The sequence below is a fragment of the Gadus macrocephalus genome, chromosome 9 (assembly GCF_031168955.1).
Source record: "Gadus macrocephalus chromosome 9, ASM3116895v1".
In the NCBI taxonomy this organism is placed as follows: Eukaryota; Metazoa; Chordata; class Actinopteri; order Gadiformes; family Gadidae; genus Gadus; species Gadus macrocephalus.
This window is the reverse complement of record NC_082390.1, coordinates 4,287,638-4,310,009: the sequence shown is the minus strand read 5'-3', so window position 1 is coordinate 4,310,009 and position 22,372 is coordinate 4,287,638. Positions and strand designations below refer to the sequence as shown.

At 46.3% G+C, this 22,372-nt stretch overlaps 1 protein-coding gene across 1 annotated transcript; it reads right to left on the bottom strand.

Moving 5' to 3' along the window:
* Positions 1 to 390: 390 nt before the first annotated feature.
* syt12 (synaptotagmin XII) lies at positions 391 to 21,905 on the bottom strand. The gene is made up of 8 exons (XM_060060314.1): positions 21,417 to 21,905; positions 13,074 to 13,134; positions 12,241 to 12,434; positions 10,633 to 11,052; positions 6,017 to 6,232; positions 4,881 to 5,001; positions 3,998 to 4,131; positions 391 to 2,820 (listed from the first exon to the last, which is right to left on the bottom strand). The coding sequence occupies exons 2-8, from the start codon at positions 13,117 to 13,119 to the stop codon at positions 2,647 to 2,649; spliced, it is 1,305 nt and encodes a 434-aa protein (XP_059916297.1). The 5' UTR covers positions 13,120 to 13,134; positions 21,417 to 21,905; the 3' UTR covers positions 391 to 2,646.
* Between the last annotated feature and the right edge of the window lie 467 nt (positions 21,906 to 22,372).

Here is a 22,372-nt window from a genome sequence, read left to right as displayed (position 1 = left end):
CTTGGCCATGGACGAGTTATCTTCATGGACCAGCTTGCATGTGGGTAGCTCAACATGATTTAGCCTCTGATATGCCGCAATAACTTAGCCTAGATAAAGATGCCGAAAGCCTAACACATCATTAAGTGTGAATTTGACTGAAGTTCTGAATCCGAAAAGGAGTTGGACTTTCAGCTGTGTGTCTTATTTGACACAATTCAGACATAGCTGGATATAAGAGTCTAAGTTTGTCTAAAGCCCACATGGTGGTAGTGGTGGCCAGTATCAGAAGACCCATGGCTCTGACTGGTAAAAGAGTTCCGCTCCTCCAGCTACGAAATAGTTTTATAAAACGTCTGAGGAAAGTATTTATTTTTTGGTTTTTAGTATCGATTATGAAACAGTCGGCTGTTACTGTTGCATTGCTTTTATTTCAAACAGCGTTCACACAATACAATTATTTAACTTTTGAGGCACATTCACATCCAGTGCTAAATAGCTTCATGCACGATCAAATATAGAGTACCGTTTTGTTCATCAATTGCAAATGCTGAATGTAAATTAACATATTGCTTCAGTATTTGGCACAGTGGCAAATATGGGCATCGGGACCACAATGATGTTGGTTATAATTTGAAAGTGGATATAGGTGAAGTGACGAAGGCTCCACTGAAGGCTTAGGCCAGTGGAAGCCGCAGTCACTATACGCTGTTCATTGTAGTTGTACATTGTAATACATTGTATTGTATAAAACATAAAACAAAACGGTACTTCTGCACAATGCTATTTCAAAAAAACGATGACATTGAGCTATTTGAAGGAGACCAGAGTGTCTTACTATCATAGTATTTGTAGAATAGAAGGGTAAAAAAAAAGTGGTATGTATTTTTCTTAAATATAATTCCTCCAAAACAATGGTGCAGTCAAGCTCAACTGAACAACATGCACCAACACTCAACACTGCAGGTTCTGGATCAGATTCCCACTGGCACCACTGTGATAAGCATGTATGTGCCAAGGTACTGTCAGATGGATTGGATAAAAGCGTCTGCCAAAATAGCATGTGGTAAAAAGACACCTCAAGCATATTTTACAGGGTTCCAAAGGTAATGCTTGTTATTTGCTAAATAACACATTTTATTTTCACTGATGTTATAATTCCTTTAAAATGTATATGAATATATTTGATGTCACAACAAAATAGCTCAATATGACAAAAATACAATGAAATTATAGCAAATGAAGTAGTCAGTACAATCAATTATAATAAAAAATACAAATTATAAAACCCTATTTACATTGTTACGTACAAATCATATGTAAATACACGCTGCTGCCTGTATTGCATAAGTTATGCTACAAATAAACAAATGAATTGTGATATATATATATATATGCTGAATATGTTGATTTGGCCACCCTGTAACAAGTGCTACAAATTACAATTTATTCTTACCTGGATAAAACTACCTGGATTTTTTTTTAAAAGCACAATATATGGAACATATCAAAACGCACATAATTTGTCGCTCTTACAATCAAGGAATGACCAAGCAATCCAACAGCGCTATCCCCACCTTGATTTTAAAAGTCTTAATGAATCTAACTTGAGCAATCAACTGGACCAGTCCAATGAGACACTTGGTTTCCTGAAAATAAGTCAGTTCAATCCTTTTGTTCAATCTTTCGGTTCATTCTCTATACAGCTTAATAAAAACATAGATCAAACTCACGGAAAGTTATAACAGCACATTGGGTTCCTTTAATCGAAAGTCACTTCAAGGTCATAGCTATTTTGACTTTGGGAAAGAGGAAGGAAAAATAAACACATTCAACTATCAATGTTTCTTTTGAGTTCTTTGAAAGAGTAGTCTCAAATCCCCGAAAGGGTATCGATCCACAACCCCTTTGAAGTGAGGAGTAGGAGGAGAGGAATCAAAGATACCGAGACCTAGGTACGGAGGTAGGGAGGAGAAATAGACCTGGATGGGTCACATTGCTAACTTAAACATAATCAATAATCTTCTTAAGCAAGAAACAATGTCCTGGTGTGAACAACAAGCCCAGGGCTGACCTTTAGAAACATCAAGCCACATACACACAACACTCTGCAGATCCTGACAAGTTATTGAAAGATTGTAGGTATATAATGGACCGATGAGTGTAATCAATTCAATAACACACTATTTTGTTATATACGTCCTTTGTATCTGGAAAAGGGAAGGCGCTGTTTACCTTTATGTGTTGCTGTTGGTTTTTTGTTGTCCTATTACAATTTCACAATATCCCTCAAAAAAGTAAACTCTTTTTTGAGGGATAAAAAAGCACCAAGCCAAGTAACAGAATGAAGGAGAGGAATCAAAATGGTTTGTTTCAAAAAGGACTGAAAACACTTCAGGTCATTTGAGGTTTGTAGGATTGGGGGCTTGAAATGACTTAGAACTTGGGATGGCTTGTGAGGACTTTGGGATTGCAAGGACCCAGGGCATGTGAATACTTAGAACAAGTAAGGGCTTGGAGCATGTGAGTCCTTTGGGCTTCTGAAGACCTAATGTTTGTGAAGACTGAGAGACTTGGGAGGACATAGGGCCTGGGGCCTCAACAGCATAGGGTTTATGAGGACTTAGGACTGGCGATGAATTGGGTCTTTTGAAGGCCGGAGTTTGCTTAGATCCTGCGTATTGGGTGCCACATGGACACAGGCTTCCTCAGCGTGGCCAGCATCTGGTTCCAGTGGGTGATGCCCATGCCACTGGCCTCTGGGCCAATGATGACGTGGCCGACATTTTCTCCCCTGCCGTCTTCTGTGTTCTCTGCTACCGTCACCCTCAAGGACAGCTCCTGTATAGAGGAAACACCTGGGTGACGTTTGTGCACTTCAAGGTACTGGGCATCCACATCTTTGTCAATCGAAACCCAGCTGTACTTAAATCATTAGCATGCTGTGGTCAAGTCCTTTGCATGTGTGAAGCTACAATTCTGGTTCAGATTGTGAATATGTAACCGAGTACTACAGAACATTGTAGTTTTTCTTTCTGTGTAGGCTTTGATCTTGTACTTGGCATTCTTGCCTGCAAAGCGCTTTAGACAAAATATTCCTTTTAATAATCGACATAAATATACACTAGGGATGATCCGGGTCATGCTTTAGGACCTTATCCGACCTCTCACCCATTTCTAACCCCGATATCATCTTTAGCTGCACAGCAGAGGCGCTTCGATAGCCACAGAACACACATGAACCTGCGACCCTCTGCTCTGTATAATTTATTATTATTTATAATAATAAATTATACATAATTTATTATTATGTATAATAAATCTACAAGTCTTTAACAACAGTCTCATGAAATCAGACTTTAGATCAACATCTACGGCCTGATGGCAGACAAGCTCAAACCTGCGTGACCGGTATTTCACAATCTTTTGATTCAAATGGGTTTTGACCAATCATGTTCCTGGGGGCGGGGAACCGCAGGCAAGCAATACACCTAATGGGTCTCAACTGGAAACAACTGAACATCGTCTGGAAAGTAAAAAATAAACTCAGTCAAAAAGGTTACATATTAATACTTGGCAAAGCCTGGGAACTTTAGAAGAGTTAACGGGACCTGTTGGCACAGGCTACGATTGCAAATGTGGTATGCAACGATTGCAGTGCTATCACCAGAGTGCTGCCGAACTGATAGTATTGGAGTTCTAATTCAAATGTGGCATCCAAAGCACACAAACTAACAAAACCTTTCCTGTAGCCGGTGGGCAGACAAGCTAACGCTAAAATGTCCAGTTCCGGACACCATAGACCTCCTTAGACACTGACCACTGTACACACTGACGACAACACTTGAATGAGATTCTCTCGCATATTCCGAACGAATATCTCCGTGACAAAACAGGAAACCATGCGTAGCCATTCCCACTGCACAGGGCGCAGGCTCTGTGCAGTCTGCCCCCTGTAGGTTGGCTACAGCATTGTCGAACCTATGGACCCAAGATCAAGGAACTGGGGTGGAGGCACCTGTAGGACCAGGGAGGGCACGGAGAAGATCATGGCTTCGTTGAAGATGGGGTTGTTGTCATCCCGCTTGGTGGACGTCTTCTTCTTGCTGATCTTCCGGCCGTCCTGCAGGAGGTACACCTTGACAAAGGGGTCTGAGGACCGGAGGCAGGCACACGGAGATAGGTGGAACAGGATTAGCTCTGGAACATCCACACAGGTGAGCTCGTCTTTGGCTGGGTGTGCACACACACACACACACACACACACACACACACACACAACACTCATGCATGAAGGCCTGCACACACACACACACACACACACACACACACACACACACACACACACACACACACAAAGGCGTGCACATACATTTGTGTGCCTGGACACACATCCACGGGCATGCGTATGTACACACACACACAGTAATAATTTAGACAAACACAGCTCCACACAAATAATCTCAGAGGTTTACTCAGTGGCTCAGGGAGTGAGTGGAGAGGTCTTAAGGCGCTAGGTAGTTCAATTATTCTGAGTCTATTCACGAAGAGACCTTGTTGTCTTGTACATTTATTTTTGGTGAGTGTGTGGTTTAGCGCAGGGGTAGGGCACAGGAGTTTGAAGAGAAAAATAAGCATTGCAAGCAAAACAAAGAGGATGACCTCAAAAACATTTAGCGGTAGAAAAACAAGAAATCAAGCGACACTGAGTGAGAGAGTTGGAAAAAACTAAAGTTCAAAGTGGCCAAGCAAAAACAGAGATAAAAAATGGCCAATCAGACAGAGAAAAACAGCCAGACTGCCAGACGGACAAACATGTGTTTTGACTGGTTTCCGAACTCTCAAACGTGAACAGACTTGACTGGAAAGCCAAAGTACGCTAGCACGAATAGCTGTCCTACCTGCAGTGGTCCTGCCGTTGGTCCACACCAAGTTTTTAGCCTTGGCTACTACCACGGTGAGACGCTCTGCGGTGGGCAGATAGCTGAGAGACAGAAGGATCTCTCCCACTGCGTCCACAGCCTAAAGGGGGGGAAGAAACCATGCAAAAGACACAAAATCAACCTGGTCTTCAAGCCCAAAGCACTGAGTTGCAGTATTGTATGTTAAGTTTGTGAGAAAGGGTCTTTGAAAAAAAGTTTACATTTTAAATGATTGTGCAAGTGTTTTTTTCAGTGCAAATATTTCCAACATAAACACTGTTTCATTGAGAAGGGTTGAAAGATCATAGGCAGCTTATCGGATTACTAAATATCAGTTGCATAACATTAGCCTTGTTTAAAAACGGTGTTAGACTTGCTACTGTTATGCTTTGACACGTACTGCTATTCTATGGAACTGGTAGAGCATGCTATGCAATGGAATAAAAAAACAAAAGAGGCACATTCATTTATTCAGGTTATTGTGGGTCACCTTGTTAAAACCCTTAAGGTAGAGCCCAGTGCTGAAAGTCTGGCTGTCAGGTCAAACTGGTAGCGCATGCCATGGTAAACTAAGTGACTATGTGGCACTTCATTGAAATTCTGGAGGTCGAGTCAGGAGTTATCGAGTCAGATGGTCAGTATTAAATTGCATTTGATACTATGCTACGCTAGGCCACATTAGGTGATTGTGTGGCAAGTTATTGACATCCTGGACATCGACCCAGGTCCAGGTCCAAGAGCTAGGCTAGGCTAAGCTAAGTGATTGTGTAGCACTTTACTGATGTCCTCGGAGGTTGAGCCAGGCGTTGAAGGGTCTGAAGGCCAGGACCAACTGGCATTGCATGCGCTAGGCTAAGCTAAGCTAAGCTAGGTGATTGTGGGGGCACCTTATTGACGTCCTGGAGGTAGAGCCAGGCGTTGAAGGGGTCTGAAGGCCAGGACCAACTGGCATTGCATGCGCTAGGCTAAGCTAAGCTAAGCCAGGTGATTGTGGGGCACCTTATTGACGTCCTGGAGGTAGAGCCAGGCGTTGAAGGGTCTGAAGGCCAGGACCAACTGGCATTGCATGCGCTAGGCTAAGCTAAACTAAGCTAAGCTAGGTGATTGTGGGGCACCTTATTGACGTCCTGGAGGTAGAGCCAGGCGTTGAAGGGTCTGACGGTCAGGTCCAGGTCCGAGAGCTTTAGCTCGGCGAGCCCGGCGCTGATGTTGCGTTCCTCGGTGTCGATACCGAAGCATGCAAAGCGCAGACTGATCTCCTCCAGGGTGGCCACGTCCAGGGGGATGGAGAAGCGCTCGTCAAACAGCACAGTGAAGGCATTGGCCTGGACCTGAAAAATCAATTAAGATACACAACAATGAGGCAGTGATTCTGATTCCCATTCAGTCTTTTAAGCAGGTGCTTGAACATCAGAAGCAACCTCTGGTGAATTGAGGTCAGGTCTTGAAGGGGTTAAGCATCTTGCACAGAAGATACCGGTGAGCACTCTGTGTCCATTGGGGATTGAACCCACGACCCCTTGCCAGCAAAATGAAATGATGAGTTGAAGATACTAAAAGTGAATATAAAGACGTGGAAGAGATTTCAGAAGATATTGTGGTAGATATTTTTTGCTCTCCTAGTTCAAAACGACTTGGTCTGGTGGTGTAGTCGCGAAAAGGTCTGTCTGTCTGTCTGTCTGTCTGTCTGTCTGTCTGTCTGTCTGTCTGTCTGTGCTAGTGAGTGTAATACATGCACTGTAGAACCTGCATAATGCATCCTCTTAATCAAGCAGTCAGAGGGTAGACTCCTAGCCGATCATCTCGATTCTTGGCAGGCGAGGCAGATTTAAGAATAGGTAGGGTCCAAGGCAACAGCCAGCGCTGGCCTTCTGCTCTTCAAAATGAATGACAAAGAGAAACCTTTTTATAGTGGTGATTAAATGTTCACACTTTGAAGAAGATATGGTTTCCAATGGATTTCACAAGGAATCGGACGGAAAAACACACTGCGACTCGATTATAATTAGACAGGTTCGCCACAGCCGATCCTTCAGCCTGTGAAATGTGAAAGCGGTCTGTATTAAATGTCTGAGTAGAGACAGCAACATTTAGCTACACAGTGCAACAGTGAACGGCAAGGACACCTGGGTCACGAGTCACGACCGGAGATAAGGCCTGTGTGGCCAGCACGCTACTGGGCTGAGCAATCCCTGCTAGTGGTTAATCTTTAGTTTCATTTGATAAATCAACCTACAAACTTGAGTCACCCAGGCTTTTTGGTATCATCCACTCTAATGCAAAACATATTTGACTTTGCCGTGGGATAATTACACGTTATGTTGTGTGGGAAATGCAAAGAGAGCATGTTGTTTCTCAGAGTGAATTTGGATTCGGCAGCACAGCGGCCTTGTCCATAACCTTGGAAGGATTTTAGCGGGCCAAACAGCATCAGAAAACAGAGAAGTTTCTGAGTCACAAGACGCTCAAAGAGATGGTTAGCACTGAGGAGCCATGATCTCAAAGTTCATCACTGGGGAAAAGAGGGATAGAAAGCTGACGTACAGCGAGCGAGCGAGAGAGAGAGCGCGGGCGAGAGAGAGCAAGATAAATATGGGGGGGAGAAAGAAAGAGGGATAGAAAGATAGAGACCAAGAGATGGAGCAAGAGAGCAAGAGAGAAATGGGTAGAGAAAGAAGGCAAAACGGATCGAGCAAGAAAGACAATAAGACTAATAAATCAAGAGAGTGCGTGAGAGTAAGAGAGTAAGAGAGAGAGAAAGCGAAAGCGAACAAGAAAGAGAGACAGAAACACAGAACAAGAGGGAGATATAATACCAGAGAGAGAACGAGAGGCATAGAACGACACAGAGAGACAAAACGAGAGAGAAAATGAGCGAGGGAGAATGAGCGAGAGAGAACGACACATAGAGAGAATGAGAGAGAGAACGACACACACAGACAAAACGAGAGAGAATGAGAGAGAGAACGACACACACAGACAGAACGAGAGAGAATGAGAGAGAGAACGACACATAGAGAGAATGAGAGAGAGAACGACACACACAGACAGAACGAGAGAGAATGAGAGAGAGAACGACACATAGAGAGAATGAGAGAGAGAACGACACACACAGACAGAACGAGAGAGAATGAGAGAGAGAACGACACATAGAGAGAATGAGAAAGAGAACGACACAGAGTCAGAAGGAGAGAGAAAATGAGAGAGAGAGAATGAGAGAGAGAACGACACAGAGAGCAAACGACACAGAGAGACAGAACAAGAGAGAAAACGAGCGAGAGAGAATGAGGGAGAGAGAACGACACAGAGAGAATGAGAGAGAACGACAGAGAGACAGAACGAGAGAGAGAATGAGCGAGAGAGAATGAGAGAGAGAGAACGCCACAGAGAGAGAACGAGAGAGAGAATGAGCGAGAGAATGAGAACGCCACAGAGAGAGAACGAGAGAGAGAGAGAGATAGAAAGTGAGAAAAAGATGAGCCCCTCGCAGGGAAAGCAGGGCCCGAGCGTGGGCCAGTGCGTCGGCTGGCTCCCTGTTGGTTGCGTGTTGCGCAGGGGAGCTGATGTCAGCCATTCCTCCCGCCTTCCACGCCCTCAAACCCCCCCCCCCCCCCCCTCCCCCCGTTTGCACGTCACACGGGAAAACCAATCTCGCCTGCGCTGCGGTGCCTCCCGCCTTTATTAACACCACACCGCTTCAGCGCCGCGATAACCACAACAACGGGAATAGCAACACAACGTGAACACACTCCACTCCTGACACCCGGACAGCACGGAGGTGTGGTGTGGTGTGGCGCAGGCCCCCGCGCAAGGCCGGCTGAGAGCGGCACGCACGGGGCGTGAGTGGAATGAGAGCGTGAGCCCGAAGCCTGATCATGGGGTTGAGTGCGTCCAGCAGGCGGTGAGGACGGAGCCAGCGTGGCAGATGGAGCCGATACCGCAGTGTCCCTTCGTCTCGTCCCTGGGCCCCCTCTCCAATTGTAGTCCCTAATCTGGTTAGCGTGTGGTGAACGGGCTTTTATAGGCCTTGTGCCTTGCTGGACAGGACAATGTGGAGACGCACATGGGAAGTGGAGTTGAAAGAGAGAATAGGAATGAGATGGAGCATACTGTAGCTTGCAATCTAGCCTGAGTCGCTATATAGGCTCATGGCGTACTCCTTCGTCAAGCGATCGGTTACAAAAACATGCATAGCTATACACTGTGTGAGCCAATCTGCTCGCTGACTACTGCTCGGGGATGTGAGGTCGTCCCCGTTCTGCTGAACGGAGAGGAAACAATGAAGGAAAGTAGAAGAAGCCGACTCAGCCTTTGGAATATAATGGAGCAGAGAGGTAGCATCTGGAGCTACAGGATCAACGCCCTCATCGGTGTGATTTATCACTGCATGGGAACAAGTTAAGTGCCCCTATCACTTAAGGCCGCGTTCACATCTAGCGTTTTTTTTAATCTGCCAGCGCTTGTTTTACATTATATTCCTTTGGAGCAGAGCGTTTCTGGGAAAAGTCACGGCCGCTTTTTTAAACGCCTCTCCCAGCGTTTTTTTCTGCCATACGGAGAGTTGAAAAAAGTTCAACTTTCAGGAAGAAAGCGGCCAACGTCAGGCGTCTTTTGGGCAACTGACCAATCACAAGCGGAACATTGACACTTCGTCACGAAGGAAACTCTCAACTGTCAAAACAAGAAACAATGGCAGACGAATCACTCGGGAAAGTGCCGGTGGAGCGATTAATAGTTTTAATTACAGAATATGTCGAGATCTACAACATGTCTAATGGGCTCTAGCCTGGATAGGTAGTAGGCGAGTAACGTCGGGTCTAGAATGGATTAGTTGCTAGGCGATAGAAAAAAACGCTCTCGGCGCTTTTAGGGCCAAAAACGCTGCCAGCTTTTCTTTTTGTTGAAAAAACGGTAGGCTCAACTTTTCCCTATTACAAAAAACGCTAGATGTGAACGTGGCCTTAGAACAACTTAAATGATTCCACCCCCCGACACACACACACACACACACACACACACACACACACACACACACACACACACACACACACTGTAACCGAGCTAGGCGTCCTAAGGCCTTGTGTTTGTGCCCAACTAATACCTTAATTGCAATGAAATCGAGCTGAGCTGGCCTGGGTCCACAATGACAGCCATCACTGTGATGGTTTAAACACTCCGTGCGACAGCTCATTTAGACTGCATTTGGACTGGGGCGGTATTGGTGCAGTGACTGGATGCGATCGTGTTCAATGTCCACAAACACACTTACAAACTGTTGTGAGATAACAAACACATCCGACTAAACGTCATGGCTTTTAGCAGACGATCAACGTGGGTCAAGTTGATTATATTAGTATTTTCAGTTCTTCAAGGCATACATTCTTTGAATACACACATACACACAAACACACACACACACACTTTGACAAACACACACACACACTTTGACAAACACCCACACACACACTTTGACAAGCAGACACACACACTTTGACAAACACACTCACACAAACTTTGACCAACACACACACACTCACACACACACACACTCACACACACTTTGACAAACACACACCCACACGCACACACTTTGACAAACACCCACACGCACACACTTTGACAAACACCCACACACACACTTTGACAAGCAGACACACACACATTGTCAAACACCCACACGCACACACTTTGTCAAGCACACACACACACACACACACACACAGTCCATCACCTTGGTGACGCCCACGTGGAACTCCTCGGCTCCCAGGGACACCCTGACGAAGCAGCCGGGGAAGTCGCCCTCCTCCCGCTCCAGCAGGTCCTTGCCCTGGTGCAGGGCCACGTGCAGCAGCCCCGTGCCGTGGCCCAGGTGGGTGTGGGGGTGGCGCGACGGCTCGAACTCCAGCGTCACCTCCAGCTGCCCCACCGTGTAGTCGTGGCCGAAGTTGTTGGCGACGGACGAGATGGAGCTCAGCGAGTCGGTGGACGCCGAGCGGTTGAGGGGGGCCGCCGCGCCCGCCGGGTCCAGCTCCCGGCTCACCAGCTCCAGGGGGCCAAGCTCCCGCAGGACGTCCAGGGCCTCGCCCGCGGCCAGGCTGGGCTTGCGGCTGGAGGCGGTGGAGGTGCGGCGGTGGTTGTTGGCCGCCACTCTCTGCAGGGAGAGCCGTTGTTATGATTAATGATATTGACTTGTTTTCCCCATCTGAGTGCAGACAGCCCGGAACAAGACTTGCTGCAATTTAATTAGCTAATTACCTCACAGACGAATTGACTGAATCCTGACCAATTGTAGTATTTCATCTGTTTGACTGCATCCCCCCTCTGAGACTAGCGGTCATCTTGGAGGTAAACACTCCACTGAAAGTTTCCCAATATTTAATCCACACATTAATTAATTGATTAACATGGGCCTAGTCTCGCAAAACAGGCTTTAGATTCATATCAAAGCCTGATGGCTCGGTTCTGATTTAATGGGTTGTTTCACTTAATTTCGCTTCATACTTCTGTCGACCAATCATGTCGCTGTAGGAGGGGATCTATAAGTGCGTTATTGGCAAACGCATACTTGGCTAGCAGAAGTAAACTGTAAAGAAAGGGTCTGTATAGGAATCAAACCAACAGTGTGGACTGGGCACTGTAGAAAATACACTTCTTAAAATCACTTTTGAACCCTTTATCCACTTGCGCAAATTGGTTTTCTTCACAAGGCCTCACTCCGGCCCTCACAGTTGTTGGTTTAGTACCAGGCTCTGTGCCGTCTCTTCCCAGAAGTTTTGCTATAACATTTAAAAACTGCTGCATCCGAGATAAACATAGGTCTAAGTCCTCAATTTAGCGACAATAATAACCAAATTATTTTAAAACGTATAGGTTTTGAGCCCCTTCCTACCAACTATCATATTGACCTTTGGTACATTTTTATATTCAACACAAGGAAAAAATCTGTGATTAGTCCCTCGAAACGGATCAGAGTTTCAAAGCTGTAACCGTGTCCTATGAAATCATTCAACAATAGTAATCAATGATGAAATGAGAGCCAAGCTAATGCATTACTAGAGGGATGCATTTTCCCATGGCGAGGTAAGTGAATGATTTTAAAGGGGCCCTATTTCCCCGCCATTAGTACAAGCGGTTTCAAAATCCATCCACATGTGACATCGCAAGTGGCACTGCCTGCCCACCCAGATATAGGATCGACCAGTGGATTGATTCTGAAACAGCTTCTAATGAGCCACCAGCATCACACCTGCTGCTAAAGCAGTTGCCCTTTGGACCAATCACTTTGGGCTTTGGACGGAGACGATCGCAAAAGGATCATCAAGAGATCGCTTCACGGTACCTTCTGCCGCACTTCCGAGAAGGAGTTTCCATATTTCTCCTGGAGGTACCGGTAGTCAAAGTTGGGGAAGGGAGAAGGGGTGGGAAACGTTCCCGACTTCCAGAGCTTCCAGATGTTCAGGCCCGCCACGGCCAGTAGGATCAGGAATCCCACCAGGTAAAGCCCCACCTCCCATCCCGGGGGGTTCCGCACCACTGGAGGTCAAACACACACACAGACCAAGAGGTCAACGCAGTGGGTCCGTGCAGAAGAGGGTTCATTGAAGCTTGAGGAACAGAAGTCCATGACGGACACCATAGCACACTGGGTTATTCATTATTTTTTGATTGCATAGTTCTATAGAGATAGATTAACAAAGAGGTATGTAGTTACAGTTATTCAACATAGAAGTGTCACATCAAATGGAAAATACTGGAACATGTCACGGCATATTATCATGATTATGCATATTTTTCCCTAATGGCCATAAAGACCACAGTCTCAGCAGGAACCTCATTCCCTTTTTGAATTAAACAAAGATGCTTCCAATTAGTTTGCTACAAGGATGGAATGTAATACTGTACCTAAAGTATTTCTTAAAGCCATGGGTAATAAATGAGCGAGTTCATCTGCCCCATCCTTGACCTGAGGGAAAGCCATCTTGGGGGCTAGTTTTCTTTTTTGGTATACATATATGCCGGAAGGTATATATGTTGTCCCTTTGATACTCCACTTTTCAATACACACACACACAGGCTGCAGCACTGGGGCGTTCAGCTGAGATGCGTGTTCAGTGATGAGGTATAGCAAAAGCCAGTGACAGGCATCGTCATGACAACGTCAGCCTCACTCACCACTCAGACGGTACCCTGAAGAATTCTCACTCTGAGCAGAGGACATGGTTCAGCAGCAGGCCTGTGAAGCGCACACACACACACACACACACACACACACACACACACACACACACACACACACACGTTTAATGTCTGAATAGGTATAGGTATAAGTATGCAGAAATATTTTTTAATAGCTTAATGTTGTTGTTGTAACAGGGTGACAAGATCAAGGTGAGTTTCATCAAAAACGGACATTTCCATGAGATAATTAAAAGATTTACAGCTTATTATTGGGTTGCAACGGAGAGGCAAAATTCAAAATATGCATCTGTCTGGCCAAGACTGCAGTGTGAATCGCACAGAACAAAACACAACGAGGGCAGTTCTAGTAAGAACAGCCTTGTGTGTGAAGTATTAAGCCGTCCTCTTCACAATGAATCCAAATATAGTCAGTGGTTATTAAACCACAATCCCTTTCACACTTACTTTACACGAATCGTCCATAAATAGCCTATTTTATTTTGACTAGTAGAAGTCACTTGATACAATAATGTTCCAGATCACGCACACAGCCTGAATGTACCCTGAACACTGGAGTTGTTTCCGCACAATAAAAAAAAGTATTTTTTTGCTATTGTTTATGGACGGGACAGAGAAATCAGACGAGGCCGTGGGTGGAGAGAGCGGCTCTACGGGGGTCGAACAGCGGGGTGTCCACCGCCGCACACGAGCCAGAGGAGCCAGAGGAGCCAGGGCTGACGCTGTGATCCTAGCATCTCTCCACACAGCCACTGATGGTCTGTTTGGCTGACAACGTTAGACGGGAGAAGGAAGAGGAAGAAAAAAAAAAACCCCTGTCCGTTAAAAAATAGCAGCGGCGGGCTTCGGAAAAAACAACACTTTCTGACGTCCCTTTCTCCCTCCTCCGGAGAAGCGTCGCCGCATTAGTTTCTGCGACTCATTTCCCTCCACCTTCCCCACAAACCCCTCCTCTCCCGCTACCGCCCCAGTCGAACCCTCTTTGTTCTGACGGGAATCTTTCCGTGGCGCTTGGATGTGGTGAGGCGAGAGGTTCTGGCCTCGCCGTGAGCGTAACGTTCACCCCTTTCCCTCGCCACATCCATGGATCTGAAGGAGGACGGCTCCATGGATGTGGCGGCGGCGGTGGTGGTGGTGGTGGTGGGAGGAGGGGGGGAGGAGGGGGGGGGGGGTCTGTGGTGGAGGCTGGGGGGTTGGGGGGGGGGGGGTGAGTGGATGGGGGGGTATTGCAATCCTGCTGAGCCCTTTTGCAGAGACCTAGACCAATTAAAAGAGCTGGTGCAGTGCAGGGGGTGATGGTGGGGGTGAGGGGGGGGGGGGTGATGGTGGCGGTGGTGAGGGGGGGGGGGGGTGGTGGTGGGGGAGGGTCTGCTGCTGATGTGCTGTTAGGAGAGCATGCCGGTTCCCCAGAGAGATTGAGGGAGGAGGAGAAGGGGGGGGGGGGGGGAAGGAGGGGGAGGGAGGGGAGGGAGGAGGTAGGGAGAGAGGGAGTGAGGGAAGAGGAGAAGGGAGGGAGGGAGGGAGGGAGAGGGAGGAGGTAGGGAGAGAGGGAGGGAGGGAAGAGGAGAAGGGAGGGAGGAGGTAGGGAGAGAGGGAGTGAGGGAAGAGGAGAAGGGAGGGAGGGAGAGGGAGGAGGTAGGGAGAGAGGGAGTGAGGGTTGAGAAGGGAGGGAGGGAGAGGGAGAGGGAGGAGGTAGGGAGAGAGGGAAGAGGAGAAGGGAGGGAGGGAGGGAAGAGGAGAAGGGAGGGAGGGAGGGAGGGAGGGAAGAGGAGAAGGGAGGGAGGAGGTAGGGAGAGAGGGAGTGAGGGTTGAGAAGGGAGGGAGGGAGAGGGAGGAGGTAGGGAGAGAGGGAGTGAGGGAAGAGGAGAAGGGAGGGAGGGAGGGAAGAGGAGAAGGGAGGGAGGGAGGGAGGGAGGGAAGAGGAGAAGGGAGGGAGGGAGGGAAGAGGAGAAGGGAGGGAGGGAGGGAGGGAGGGAAGAGGAGAAGGGAGGGAGGAGGTAGGGAGAGAGGGAGTGAGGGTTGAGAAGGGAGGGAGGAGGTAAGGGAGAGAGATAGTGAGGGAGGAAGAGAAGGGAGGGAAGGTGGGCATTCCTCACCTCCTCACCTACGTCCAGCTCAGCCCCAGCCCCCTTCCCCTAAAGCTCCCAGCCAATAACACTTTTGTTTTGATCAGCAGAACTCACTTCCGTCAGGAAATGTACTCAAGAAACGTTTTCCCCCTCCTCAGGGCTTGGCCCCATTACATCGTCCGGATTTGCAAAACAGGCCAACCACCGCCTTCTGTGAATCTTCTGGAAGCTGCGCATCGATTTCGCAGCGTTGTCAGGTGCAGATCTTACCACTAATGGAAAGTTCCCATGAGCTTCATTTTCTTGCACATGTTGCAAAATATCACAAAAATACAGAGGGAAAAAGTTGAGATGGACATCACATTTCCAGTGATTCGATGAAAATAGAGTAGAAATAGAGGCTCTGCGATGCACTGCCAGCCATCATCGTGAGGCACTGAAAAGTACTGCAAAGCATTAAAAACAACACCTCCGATCATCTCAAACCCAGCGATCTGCGTCATGGCTGTGGAATGTAGGCGTACCCCTTAATTATATAAAGTATGCCTGCAATGAATGTATCGCAAAAGAACAGTAAATAACATCACTTTGCTGCAAAGTGTAGCACTGATGACAAGTGCATCATGGTACCTCAAGGAACACTTGAAAGGTTGCTGGACCCAGAAGACTAGTTTGGCCCTTCATGCATATAGTTGTTAAGATCTGAATGAGTAAACACTAACACTGTCCGAATATAACTACAACACAAAACAAACAATAATTCACAGGTGTACTATAATAACTATCAACACAGGACTCATCTTTATATATTTTAACCTCAATATCGGCACAGAAGATACAGCACATACATCTTTGCGTTCTGATGGCTGTGTCGAATTTATGGGGCCCAAAAAGATGAAACGTCATTGGATATAATTGGGTAACGAGTGAACCTACTACATAATAGAAAGGTTAAGGGTTCAGTATAGTTTGAAAGAAGTTTTAATATTCCTTTTGTGATTGTAGAGTAGGAGACGGTGGCAGCGAGCAGCAGCACTAATGATGCTGCCGTGTCACTCAGATTTAATCTGGGAGGAATAAAGTACGTCTCATCTCATTTTAGATCAATAAAGTCAACCGTGCCCACTACAGACGCAAATTCAAACACAAGTGGCGTTCTGGCGTTATTGTTATGCAACAAGTTCTCTCAGCCTGACTCATGTTTGAAATATGACTCACTGCACAGCGAAATGCAGTAATACACCGCCATGGACGATGACGCACTACTAATATAAGGTAATAGCAGTACTTATACAAGGCTTAACAAGTATACTGTTAACCACGTCATTAAAGAGTTATACTGTTGTCCACTCACTTCATATCCACAGCCTTAAAACCAGGAAAGCCTGTGGGGATGAACAAAGATCGACAAGCCAAATGTTTGTTCATCTCAGTTTATCATTTATTTATTCATTTTCCAGATGGTTTGAGTCATGAAGGCAAAACCGAGGAGGAGATGCCATAATAAAGATCCTATTTACAGACAATAATCCCGGGATGACTTTGCCATCACAACACAACCAACAGTTATCACGCACACACACTTACTAAGAGAGTGGTTTAAGCAGAGCTAAAAACACTGATGTTGATTGAGCCAAGGCAGTACTGTTATGAGACGCATTTTGGCATAATTAATTATTTTCACATTTTGAAAATATAAACAATGTTTACAAATGTATATTCATGAGATCCAGTGAAGAAGTCTAGGGTCAGCTCCTCATTGTTTTACTTTATCCTATTCTTACCACCATGGTGTGGTTCTATTCTCTTGCCTGTACAACTCCTGTGTTACATTCTCGTTGAACTGAAACCCATAACTTCCATTGAAGGCAGATAGGCAACGTAACAACTCAACTATCCTACCCCTATCCAGCAAATCCATGGGAGATGAAGTAAGATTTCAGATCTCAACTCTCATTGTTTCTACTTTTATGCTTGTAGGCTAATGAAAAGCAAAAATTGAGTGAAAATAAATGAGTGAAAATGTATTTTAGCTTGCTGGGACCACTTGCCTTTCTCAATTTAAAGATCTTTATTCAGCATTTTAGAAGTATTGGGTTGGCACTGAACTGTTGGCAAACAGTCACCTATCCTCGCTCTCATTCTCTCTCTCTCCCTCCCTCTTCCTCAATTTCCTCCCAAGGAATTAGCAGCACGCCCGTTCTCCATGGTGACACAGAGAGGTACTGTGGATATGTCTGCTTAGGTCCAGACCACCTGCAGAGACACAGCCTCAGTCTACACACTGCCTGTGGAGGGGGGAGCGACAGCTGGAGTGTGTGTACGTGTGAGTGTGTAAGATGGAGGATAAAGATTGTGTCTGCCTGTGTTTCTTTCGATAGGAGAAGACAACAGAAAACAAGTTCATGTGTTAGAGGGAGAGATATCGATTAAGAGAGCCCAGCTTTGAGAGGAGAGCGAGCGAGCGAGAGAAAGAGAGAGAGAAAGAGCTCGGGCCACAACCAGAAAGAGAGAGAGAAAGAGCTCGGGCCACAACCAGAAAGAGAGAGAGAAAGAGAGACGGCGAGAGCGAGAGACCGAAAGAGAGATACAAGACCGACATTTATTAATCTTTCTAGCAACCCCATTACTGCAACTGCTATTTGTTAAGAATTTTGTTCAAAAAAAATCTTTTCTGGTAGAAAGACAGATGAATGTAGAGAACAGCTCATAGCTGGCAGTGTAGAGGCAGAGATCTTCTCCAGGAGTGTATTTGGCTCTTGAACGATGCATGCCTGGAAACATTGATTATTTTTCATTGACATCCTTTAAAACCACCAGGGAGAGTATCGACACAACGTGCGGGGTAATTAGCCCGAGTTTGTGCCCGATTTTCCCCTTCCGACTCTGGTCAGCAAAGTGCTGTAGTGTGGGGTGTGGTTAGATTAAATATTTAACAAGTTAAATACGACGATGTCCTTTAGTGTGGGGGGAACCCTGACGACAGCCAAGTACACAGGCAATTGATTGTCACCTGGGAAAGACGATAGCCAATCAGGAGCCATGCTGACTTAACGAAATACCATGAATTCATCAAGTGATCATAATAAAAGCCATGGCGGTAAAAGCTTTAGTGAGGTGGTCTTCCAATATGGAGGAAAGGCTTGTAGAGTGATCGTGAGAGATTGTAAAGACTTCCGGTGTTGAGAATCTGTACTGGTTTATTGGGGAATGGTTAGTGTGGCGTGTGTGTCAACACTGAATGTATCTAAATCTATCGCAAGGTGAGTGGTCCCTCACATTTTCTAAATTTGATTAATCGTCTATGGTTTATCCAGCATAAGGCTAGCCTAGCATGTCCGTGAACTAAACCTACTTTGCTGACATTGTGAAGGAGATGTTACTTAGATTACTTGGTTTACATGAAAAATCTATTTGATTCGATTAATATTAATATGTTATCGTTATTTTGTAGAATAGATTAACTATGTATAGGCCCAATGGTTGTGTTAGTGAAAGGAGCGCTGTACTTTCATGCATAAAAATGTCTATAAATTCTGGTAAAAGTATTTTGATGTATAAACATAGTGTGTGTGTGTGTGTGTGTGTGTGTGTGTGTGTGTGTGTGTGTGTGTGCACAAGTGAGAAAAAGAGTCCAAGAAGTGAAAAGTAGACCAATTTCTTGGAAGGCTGCTAGCCAGTGAGATCAAAACGAGGATCATACGAGATGCTCCTTTATGGCTCCGGTACACCCAAGCAGCTCTGATCAATAGTAATGGCCACCAGAATTTATGACCACAGCCCCGATGGCTGGGGGGATGGAGTATAGGGGCTGAACCGAGCTGGAGGCAGAGCGGGTGGATGGAGAAACAGCGGGAGAATAAGGAGATTGGAATGGAGGAAAGAGCAGAGGAGACAGACAGGCAGGCAGGGAGTGGGAGGGAGCGAGGGGTTAGGGGGTGGGGGGGGTGATGTGTGATCACAGACAGCCCTTCTCTCTCTCTCTCTTTGGCTTCAAATGTTGGACTGACTGATAAATCAAGTTCGCTTTTAATCCCACCCAATGACTCACAATTAAATTAAACTGCAACGCTGTCACGGATTGTAAAACACAGGGACACACTATGGCACAGGTCCCTCCCTCCCTCTCTCTCCCCCTCCCCCTCTCTCTCTCTCTCTCTCTCTCTCTCTCTCTGATCGATTTACCTATCCATCCACCTATTCATTCATCCATCAATCCAACTCACAATTCATCCATCTACCGGTCCACTCCACTCTCCATACGTTCATTCGCCCAACCATCCAACTATCCGTCCATGCACCATCCATTTCCTATGTTTCCGCTGAAGCAGCAGGTTATGATTCGGCTCATTGGTCGAACGGGGGGGGGGGACGACTCATCAAGCAACATGTCAGGGCTATTGATGTCGATGAGCATGTGCCATCGGAGAGCTGCGTGTGGGTCGAACACAGAGTGGAGAACCCAGCCCTTTGCAGTCCAACCATCTTCATCATTCAGGGGCTGAAGCAACATGACGCGCCCTGGACTTAAGTTTCCACCATGTGGGCCGGATGGAGGAAAGCATCATCTATTACAACTGTCACTTATTGAAGTAGGTTTTACACTGGAGCCCAGTTGCCTTGCATCTCTTTTTACAGTGACTGACCATCTTTCTTTGGTCTCTAACCTAACGACACAGAAATTAGGATGTGGAAGTGCAAACTGTTGCAATAAATACAACGGTATAGTGTCTATACACGTCCATGCAGCATTACAGTAATCACACACTTATAGGCCAGAATCCCATGGCTTTTACCAAACTATCAAATTACGTTGGTGTTGGAAGTTACATTGCAACATAATATGGTTGCAGGGAAGCTGGGGGCATTCCCAGAGAGCGAGAGAGCGAGAGCGCGCGCGAGAGAGAGAGAGAGAGAGAGGGATGACTTCGATGATTGCGCGTGTTGAAATTGAATCGCAAAGCAGATCATATTTCAACATATAGAGTTCATTCTGTTAGGGTCTTGGACAAAACAAGCATACGTCTAGATATATCAGTTATATCACCAAGATAATACCACATAACACCCAGAGTGTAGACTAGATGGAGGAGTAGGCTACTACTTAGCTGGCGCAAAAATGGAAAGGCAGCAGAGTGTAATGTATCAGGGAGAGGCCTCATTGCCTATACGTTGGCATTGTAATTCATTTGAAACGACGGACTTTCGTGTTGTCGTTGCTCTGGGCTTCCCTTGGACCGTCTGTGCGTGTGATGGGTTCAGTCAATAGAGCGTTAAAATCAGCAGAGTCGTGACCCGCCAAGTAGATTAACTCAGAAGAAATAACTGCATCTAAATCGGAAAAATCTTATTTTAACAACGATGCAACTAAACGCGGTGTCTCCAGACAGAACGCAGTGGGACCCTCAGACCTAGTTGTGTAGTGTGACCGTCCGGAGCAGACGGGAACAACACGTGCTCTGGCTGTTGCATAATCCTCCATGTGGCTGCTCTATCCCATTCAACGAGAAAGTAGTGTGATGCAAATGTAATAATTAAAAGGGTTAGCCCCGAACCCCAACCCTATGCCTTCTTCACAGCCAACGAGCTATTCTGAAGGGTCTGGGCATATGAAGAGGTTCTTTTGCGGTAAAGGTATATAGGATGATGATAAACCCACCGTGCCTACGTCCGGGGAACCAGATGCTCGGTAGCAAGGCCACAGGTCTTCGGCAGTGTTGCTAGATTGGGCCAGATATCCCGCCCAATCTGGCAACACTGGTCCTCGGACGCTTGGGTCGCCACTCAACGCCGACGGTGGAGCGGCTCCTACCACTTGACTTGTTACCGTATAGCCTACTATTCCCCAATGTCCCACATTCAAAACTAAAGCGCCTCCGATAGGATGGTCTAACCGTAGTAGTGACGCGCATCACACCGATTAGGAAAACCAAATTCTTACTTTAAATCCACTTCTATTTCTTAACGGTCTGTGAGAGAGGACATTACGTCGAAATCTCTATCCCCAGAATATGCATGGCTTTTACTGGCCAGGCGAATGGCTCTGTGCTGAACTGTGTTCTTTTTTACGTCCATCTAAAAGCCAACGGCCGTGAGAGGTGAAGTCCACCAATTGTCTCGCTCCTAATGCATTTATAGTAGTGCTGGAATTACACAGTGAAGGCATATTTAGGCCAACGGCATTCAAAACGGGACTTGGGACTCCCAATGTATTTTCATTCAACAGCAAAAGTGAACAAGCCATCCTTACCCCAGAGTTTTCTTTTGGTGCAATGGGGAAGGGGGGGAACCCACTCCACCGCTCTTCCCTTCTTCACGCGTCTCTCGTCCCCATCAACGGACGCACAGGTGCTGCTTGTGCTGATGCTGATGCTGGTGCTGATGTTGCTCGATCCGGCGGGACGCGTCCACGGCGAGCCGTGCTGTTCTTATCCCGCGGCGTGCATGCGCGATACACGGCAAAACGGGGATAAACGGTGAGGGCTTCTATACGTGAACCAGAATATGTGTCCGCCTGCGTTAGTGGGCTGTGGAAAACGCTGTTTGTAGCATTTCCATGAGAGACGCAGCTCCCCTGACTGCAGAAGTCACACCCCTGCAGTGGAACTTCTACACTTGATGGCGATACGCTGAGCCCGGGCCACCACAGGGCTACAAAGCCTCGTGTGATGTTAATCGAGCGGTGCTGTCTTACGCGACGGTCGCCCGTGGAGATACAAGGGGGGATAATGTAAAGACTACAGAGAGAGAGAGAGAGAGAGAGAGAGAGAGAGAGAGAGAGAGAGAGAGTATATATGCGTGTGTGTGTGTTCTTGTCCTCTTGAATTAAGAATACTGAGGAAACACAATCACAACGTTTTCACTATAATGATAGCCATTTAATAGGCATCCGTTTATTTTGTTTCGTGTATTATTACACAACTTCATGAATGTTTTCATTGACCTCCCAGCATTGTGTTTTTATATGGCTTCTCAAAATGTCATTTTAAAAAGGCTCAAGTTGATATTTCAATTAGGAAAGACTGGCTAGATATTCTTGTCTTGCAAAAGGTCACTGGATGTTTTTTATGGCATTCAATGTGTAATGCAGCTCAAAATATATCGGTTTTATTGCTCTCCAACGTGGAGAGAATCTTCAATTGTGTGGTCTGTATCACTGCAATATCAGAAATCTATATTTAGATTACATTTAGACTAGACATATGG